At 39.5% G+C, this 8,636-nt stretch overlaps 1 protein-coding gene across 1 annotated transcript in view; it reads left to right on the top strand.

The window, feature by feature from the left end:
* Nucleotides 1–1,150: 1,150 nt before the first annotated feature.
* LOC107083642 (dynamin-3-like) overlaps nucleotides 1,151–8,636 on the top strand; it is a 36,759-nt gene continuing 29,273 nt past the window's right edge. Inside the window, exons 1-5 of the mRNA XM_015373013.1 lie at nucleotides 1,151–1,428; nucleotides 1,722–2,066; nucleotides 5,672–5,745; nucleotides 5,939–6,088; nucleotides 7,915–8,118. Coding sequence (XP_015228499.1) covers nucleotides 1,906–2,066; nucleotides 5,672–5,745; nucleotides 5,939–6,088; nucleotides 7,915–8,118 — 589 coding nt within the window. The 5' untranslated portion in view covers nucleotides 1,151–1,428; nucleotides 1,722–1,905. The remainder of the gene's footprint in view (nucleotides 1,429–1,721; nucleotides 2,067–5,671; nucleotides 5,746–5,938; nucleotides 6,089–7,914; nucleotides 8,119–8,636) is intronic.

The raw sequence follows: 8,636 nt of genomic DNA, 5'->3' as shown, positions 1-8,636 counted from the left end.
GATCACAGCTCCCATCTGCTATAACAGGGGTTATCAGAGCCAAAAGTAGCTCTTTAGCTTCTTCTTTGGCTTATTGAGTACATCAAACAATATGTCTGCTTTGCATTTTTCTGTTCCACATTACAAAAAAAAAACAAAAAACAAACAAACAACAACAAAAAAAAAGCATCTTGGTCCTTAGTGTAAAATTTGGTCTAGAACCACCACTTCTAGTCATCTTGCCATCTTCGTCCTTGCTGGTATTGTTCCTGTTTCTAACAATCTCAGTTTGAGAAAATAATGTTCATTGCTGTCTAGTACTTTATAAAATTTTCTCCAGAAGAAATCATATGAAGAAAATTCAGCTAGTCGGTATTATGGCTGATAAGTGGAGGATCTGGAATAAGAAATACAGTTGTTGTAAGAAGGCAGACAAAGCGTAAATCATTACTGCCATCTAGTGCTCTCCATAGGATGTTGTGACAACTCAAAGGCCGGTCTATGATGACAAGGAAAACTTCAACACAAATGACATCTTTTGGCCCAGAAATGAATGAACAGCTATAAGAAAGCTTGGATTTCTCTGTCTCTGTTGTATTTCAAGTCTGCTTTCAACATTTTAGCCAAGTTAAATATCTCATTCAGATCAGTGACAGATCTCATCTGTAGTCTCCACAAGACACTTCTCCAGCAGCAGGCGCAGATGTTGGCCTGTTAGAGGTTAAGACAGCATCCATTCCGCATGACTGCTTCTACCAGCAGGAGCCTCGGCCAGCAGTGACAATCTGGGCCCAAATGTCACAATCTTTCTAGCTCCACTCCAAGCCTCATAGGCTCAGATACAGCCTGCACTGGTTGCCATCATGGCCAACTCCTGATGCAAGGTGCAGTAGGATGTTACTGAATATGAGCGGTGATTTCTGCTCCCACTGCGGGGATCTAAAGGGGCGCATCCTCCTTCTGCGTGTTGCAGCGATGCGCAGCCGTGCCGCATGACTCACGACGAGGCAGCAGCAGCATCAGCGGCGGGGATGTAAACAGGAGGCGGGTGGAGTGAGGCCTAACCTGTACCCGCTCAGCCAATGGGAATCCGCGCTCCTCCGCATCGGTGCCGAACCCACCGCTCTCATTTGTCTTCCGCCGCGTCGATTGCAGCTTCGCAATTTACACCGCAGAGAAGCGGAGAGAGGGGGAAGAGAGACGGAAGAGGAGGGGGGGAAATATTAATCTGTCACAGGCGAATTTTCTACTATTCTAACTATTTGAAGCTGTGTTTTTTTCTCTGTGAGCCGGGTCGCCGCCTGCAGCGGTAGTAGCAGGTGGTGCTTGTATAACCGCGCGGAGCGTCGACGCTCTTCTGCAGCCGCCTGATCTGCGCGTCGTTTCAGCACCGGACAGCGACACACCGGGAGCCGCGGCCGGTCAGCTCCCACCGCCACAGCAGCACAGGTGAGCCTTCATTCCTCTGACACATCTTACAATATACCTAAAATGTCGCGATGTTTCCAGGCACTGGTGGCTTGGATGTGCTTTTTAATACGCGTGTTTAGGCGTTGATTTGTGCGCTGTGAAGAGACGGATCTCCTCTCAGCAAATGTCCTTGACGGTAAATGTGTGTTTGTGTCAAAGGGAGAGAAACAGAGACGGGTTGCGCTCCTGCGCAGTTGTCTCTTCTTGTCTCCTTATGTCCCTTTTTTTCTGTTTTCTTTTCTGACTTTTCCTCTCTGGTTTTGTCTCCACAGCCCGTCCGACCCTCGATTAGCTCGGGGGGCAATGCGCGGCTAGATGACTTCACCACATCAACAAGCGACCACTGTAGTCCTGGACTAATAATACAGCAGCGCTACGTCCCCTCCTCCTCCCTCCTCCCCACATCTCCCTTCTGTCTCCATTCGCTGAATCCAAGTCCTCCTGACTAAAGGCACCATGGGAAATCGTGGCATGGAGGATTTGATCCCGCTGGTCAACAGGCTGCAGGATGCCTTCAGCTCCATCGGCCAAGCCTGCAACCTGGACCTGCCGCAGATCGCGGTGGTCGGCGGTCAGAGCGCAGGGAAGAGCTCTGTGTTGGAGAACTTCGTCGGCAGGTAAAAAAGAAAAATGACCACCGGATTGGGATAATCTCTGCTACCGTTTAACCTTGGGGATGACGTAAGAAGCCCGTGTGTCAGGCTGCAGGATACAAACCATCATTCCTCCACTTTAATACAGCCTCATTCAAGCCCTGTCCCTCGTTTTCCTTTTTATTTCAAACCAGCAGCACTGGGTCACAGTACCAGCTTTATTTAGGCTACAGAAGCACCTTTGGGGATTTTGACCCAATAAGGATCCAGTATAAAGGAGCCCCAAGTAGAATTTGGTGTCACTTCCAAAACATGTTATCTAATAAAAACAAAATAGTTCAATATCTAATGAATATATCCATAAATAGGTGTTGCCATTTTATTTAAGCAGCAGATGGCCATCATAGATATACCTTTTGATAAATCACTAAGTCAGATCTTTGACTTATTAGCACAACTGTCTGTGTTCATAGTGCCTTGGCATCAGGAGAGACACAAAAAGATGAATGCTCTTTATTTTTTTTATATTTTACCAAATTTATTATGAACTGTATTAAGGAATGATTACCTCAAAGGCAAAGAAATGGACTGCCCCACAGATTTACCCAAATAATTAATTTTCATCTACAGCATAAGTTCTATATTTTCTTGATTTAAGTATGAAATTCAATTTGCTAATTGGATAAAATGATTAATCATTAAAATTGAAAAAAAAAAAAAGTTATATTTTTTGTTCATCATATCTAATTCTCTAATTATTATCATACATTTTTCCAGATAATTTTACTTTCCTGCTGGAATTAAGGGAAAATGTATCTTTTTTTAAATAGATATTTATTTATTTAGATCATTTATTTAGATCTTCTGAGGCCTTAAATGTTTCGTCCCATAGACTGATTTAATATTTTGCCTTTACAATTCACCTGAACCACTAATTAGCTATTACTTTCTGCTTTAAGTTCCAGGAGTTTTGATAAAAAGGTCAGAGTTTTAATATTTTAGTTCAGGGTCCAGCAACGGTGGCTCTATGTCTCATTTAATATACTAAACTTTACTTTTTTTACTTTCTTTTTTTCAATTTCTGATTCTTTTCCTTTGCCCCATAATAAAAAAACACCGGCTAAATAGATTTCCCTGGTATATTACGTCTAGAACTGCAACAGATCTACATGTGCAAATATTTTTATAATAGAAACCCACAATACATGAATATAAAGATAGAAAATAAAATGTAACCTTAAAAAAAGATTAATAAAATGTTTGATGTCCCTATAGATAGGCGCTCTTCTAACCTTTCCAGTCTTAGCCTTGACTCTGAGTCAGCGGTCTGTTTTGGCCTTTTGCTCTTCAGTTGAACCTGCTGATAATTAGGTTAGACAGTTACTCCAAAGAGAAGGTGGACTCTGTGAGGATGATGCATACTTTTTTATCTGAGTTTTCAAAATGTACATGCAATATCAGAAAACATTTTCATTCATTACTTTAAAGTCAATAAGGGGACAGTTCTACACATTTGTGTTTAGTGGGCAGCATTTTGTCATTTATCTGTTAATTAGGGACATCAAATTACAACTTTTAACTAGAAAATCAGTAAGTGTCCATACAAACGATAACCGTTACACCCTTGTCAGGTCGGTATGCAAGTGTACAAACAAAATAATACAGAATTATTTATACCACACATGCTTTAATAAACAGCTCCTAGCTAAAGCTAAGCTGTCAAATTTGCTAACATTACCGTTTCTAATGCAGCTACAGTGCAAGAAGAAAGGTGGATTACGGCAAAACCTTATCTATTACCTAGCGAAAACATATTTTACAGAGATCATCTACTTAATCTACTCTGCAACTGTAAATGAATTACTCACCTAGCATAAAATCATGATTAATATAAAAATCAGGAGTAGCTACTGGAACAAAGTCAGCTCAAGTCGAAATCCAGCCTTCTGAAGCATTAAACCAGTCCAAAATGTTTCAGAACAAACTGTTACTGTAGTAAAGAGTCTTCCTCACAACAGAGAGAATTTATTGACTCATGGTGCATTCAAGTACATCATGTACACTGTATGGTCCAAATATCAAAACAAGTCTATATTCATTTCAACATTTTTTTTTTAATTCTTAAATGTCTGCATCATCACATTAAAATATTCATTCAAGTGGTTTTATTGTGGCTTCCATCCATCCATCCATCCATCCATCCATCCATCCATCCATCCATCCATCCATCCATCCATCCATCCATCCATCCAAAATGAATATTTTTTCTCTCTCTCAAATATTACCTCTTTTGTAATTCATATTGTGTATGAGAATTGAGGCACTTCTATGGCCTCCCTGTTGACCTAAAAAGCTGCTAAGTTTGCTAACACTTCACACTGGCTCTAGTGACACCGATCCCTTCTCTGCATACATCCAATGTTTCCAGTGCTGGTTGCAGAATTGCTCTGCTGTGTATAAGCTTTATCAAACATCACCCACATGCAGCAGCTCCCACTCCTGCATGCAAAAATGAATAATGAATATTCTCTGTGTTGCTCTGGAATTTAAATTTGAGCAAATAGGTTAATGCTGTTATCTCAAAGCACGACATGCACATGTTCTTGTTCCTTACTTCCAAATTAGGGTTTCCAATGTCATTCATTTGAGCCTCTGGATAGTTTAATGTGACCAGAGAGGAGCACCTTACAATCTTTGAGACAGGGTGCCGAAATTAACTTTGGAAATTTTAGTATGCCGTTATCCTTTTTATTAAGGTTCAGGAGGTGGAAGAAGTAGCGAGTGGCGGACATTAAAAAAATTGCACACTAAAAAGTCATGAAAGACTTCAAAAACTCAATTATTAAATAAATATTACAAGTTCAGGTTGACCTTTTAGACCCTTAATCCAACTGTTACATCCATTCAAACCCACAGCAATCAGATATAACTTGATGTTTGTAATTTAGCTGAATATTTTAGTGCTGTGATTCAGATTGCTGCATTGATTTAGTCCTCCTCCATCCCTCAATAGGAGCCACGATGCTGAGTAATGGTCCATCTGTCCAGCTCTGGCTTGGCACAGTGCTGAATGGATACTGGAGGCTTCATAATTTCTTTAAGGCTCATCCCATACGATTTCCCTCTGAGGGAATACTTGTCAATACGTTTTACTGGAGCAAGCTCTCTGCCTAACAGATCCAGACTTTAAAGTTAAGAGCATGTGGGCAGAGCCACTGTTCTGCTTTCACACACATATACACACACAGACGTATCTGATCTGTGTGTGTAACCCTGCAGAAAATGTCGAAGTCACCGTTTTTTTAAATGAGCAGGCACCCTGTCAGCTCTTCATTTGGACCCGTTGTTTATCAGGTCAGAATGTTCTGTCCTCAGCTGCAGAAACACCAGCTGAAATTTACAGGCTTGGTATAAAATGGCCTCTGGTTCAGTCATTTTGAGCTTGCTAACAGGATTATAAAGAAACCCAAAGGATTTCTCAGATGCATCTGGCATGTTATTGAGAACATCATAGTCCACAAACACTTAGGATGAGAATAAATAGCTGAAGAAATAAGTCATGATTATGATATCTGTGTTCATATTCACCCTGTTTGTAAATTGACTTTTGGTTTGTGTTTCCTCCTCAGGGACTTTCTGCCCCGTGGTTCTGGTATCGTCACCCGCAGGCCTCTGGTTCTGCAGCTCATCAGTGCAAATGCTGGTGGGTCCCACACACATTTGCACACCCACACAAGCAGCCACACATTTGTCCACTTAGATATGCACACAAACACACACTCCTCTTCTCTTTTGAAATGATGCTGCTTTTATCCCTCCTCCACCGGCATTTTGTTCCACTCAGAACAGCCATCGCTAATCTTTGCTGCATGTTTTTTCATTTATCATCTCCACAGAATGGGCTGAATTCCTCCACTGCAAGGGGAAAAAGTTCACCGACTTTGACGAGGTGCGCCAGGAGATTGAGGGTGAGACCGATCGGGTCACAGGGGCCAACAAGGGCATATCTCCCATCCCCATCAACCTACGAGTTTACTCTCCTCATGGTATGGTTGCAATCAGTCTGTTTTTCTTTTTTTTTTATATGTCAAGTTAGTACGAGTTTGTTGAAACTCCTCTCGATCTAAACGGGATGTGACAGGTTGTGAGTCATCATGCATAGCTGCCAGAGGAGCTTTGTCCCTAGTAACAAAGATAACAATGTTCTTAGGAAACCATCACATAAATATTCTGTAGTATTAATACTTTATCCTAAAATAATTCAGATTCCAGATGTCAGGGAGGTTTTTTTTAACTTTAGGGATGGATCAGACTAAAATGCTTTTTGACTTTTTAAGAAGTTGCATATTTTAGCAACAAGTGGCATTGCTGCCATTTGTTGTTTTTTTTTGTTTCATCTCTTTGCACATACTTTCATGTTGCAAAAGTAAACTTACATTTTATTTGGGGGCGTGGATTGTATATGATGGATCAACATAAAAATGTGTTTTTGGAAATAAGAGAATATGTGCTTCCCAAGTACTCTGAGATCCGATCCACTCCAGCTAACTGAAGTTAAACCCTGTAGTAATGTCCTACTTATTGTTTTCCCATCCAATAAAATCATTAAAGATGGTGCTAATATATATACCAAAGCAAAAAAAGGAAAAAATCAAGAGGTTTGGTTTTGCATTCAGATCAATCTTTTAAAGGAGCATCAGTATAACTCACACTGTGCTTTTATTTACAAAATAAATAATAGTGTCTATTGTGATTCCTCTAATTGTTATTTTAATAATAATTAAATCTGATTTAATTGTATAATTGGTGTTATTTAATTGTATATTTAATATTTAACTGCCAGACACAAGCTGAATTGCATATTGATTAGAATCAGAATTAGATTTATTACCAAGTACTGTAGGCTTGCACTTCCAAGGAATCGGACTTAGTGGCGATAGTGCAGACAAAATATAGTATATTGCCATATACTATATAAAGAGTAGGCTGTACTTTAATGTAACAGAGGAGGTCTGAAGCTTCTAGGTTGGTGTAGCTTGTAGGTCCTGTACGGGGGAGGGAGAGAGGTAGTGTCAGTGTCATGTGGATCTCTGGGCCTTGTTGATAAGGCTGGTAGCAGCTGGGAAGAAACTGTTCTTGTGTCGTGAGGTTTTGGTTCTGATTGACCGCAGCCTCCTGCCAGAGGGAAGTGTCTGTATAGCTGCACATAGCTAGAGTTTGATCATTTAGTGTACATATATATGTATATAAAACAAGCATTTATATATAAAATAGATAGATATATTTTTTTTATTAAAAAATAGATTTATTTTCTATATAAATATAAAGTTGGGTAATCTGTTATTTTCCGGTATTACTTTGCTGAATTTTCCACCAAATCAAGTTGGTGGCACACCATAGAGAAAAGCATTTTTGATTGATTGCAAAGAAGTTTGTTTTTTGCATTCATACTCTAATCAATAAATTGACTGATTTGCTTTTTAACATTTGCATGTACAGTAATAACAAAGGATTACAATTTATGAGTCCTTAGCAGCTCAGACTGCAGGCACAACTTCATCAAGAATCCAAGTCAATTTCACCTTCATTTTCTGTATTCTAGTTTATTTATTTGTGTTTGGATTTTAAATTATAAACATTAAGTGTTGTTATAGTGAATATAGTGTTTATGTATAGTGAATACATAAAGCTTTTTTTTTAGTAAAAACAAAGGGTAAACCCTGAAATGAAATACAATGAGCCAAAAATAGTGCAATAATTTAATCCAGAGTGCACTACCGGTGTAGAAAATCAAATGTGAAATATTCAGTGGAGATCCCACTTTGATTATTTTAGGGAATATCATTTATAAAATATCTTCCTGTGACTGCAGTGCTGAATCTGACCCTCATCGACCTGCCGGGAATCACCAAGGTGCCAGTTGGAGACCAGCCTGCGGACATCGAGCAACAGATCAGGGATATGATCATGCAGTTTATCAGCAGAGAGAGCTGCTTGATCCTGGCTGTCACCCCAGCAAACACTGACCTGGCCAACTCTGACGCCCTCAAACTGGCAAAGGATGTCGACCCCCAGGGTAAGGCAAAAACCCCAAGTCTGTATTAGGGACGTAGAATTAGAAAAGTGAAGGAGATAAACCTAATAAAAAAAAAACATATATCAGTGATGATAATAAATCAGATATTCTTTCAAGTGAAGCAACATCAGGGATAGAAAACCATTTATAAACATTTTCCCCTTAACTCCATAAAATGCAACCTGATCTCATAGTAAAAAGGCAGGGGGCCATTTATGAGCTTTACAATGTGATTCTGCCAGGTTTTTATTGGCTGCTCAGATCAGCAGACATGAATTAGTTGGCCAGACTTTTCCATTTTAAGCTTGCTGTTACAGGAAAACGGAAAATAAGCTTTGAAGAGCCAAAAATGAAGAGTTCAGGGATTTATCAGAAAACTTTTTCAAAATAAAGGATTTCCATGTCGCTACTTTAAAACATACTTACATTTTAGATTGTCAGTTATAAAAAGGCAATAGAAGTTCATTTATATATGTTTAATTAGCACGTTTCAGTTGCAAAACAATTGAATTGTGCAG

This window comes from Cyprinodon variegatus, unplaced genomic scaffold (genome assembly GCF_000732505.1).
Source record: "Cyprinodon variegatus isolate N-32 unplaced genomic scaffold, C_variegatus-1.0 Scaffold79, whole genome shotgun sequence".
Classification (NCBI taxonomy): domain Eukaryota; kingdom Metazoa; phylum Chordata; class Actinopteri; order Cyprinodontiformes; family Cyprinodontidae; genus Cyprinodon; species Cyprinodon variegatus.
Note: the sequence above shows the minus strand (reverse complement) of the source record. Positions and strands in the feature narration are given on the sequence as shown.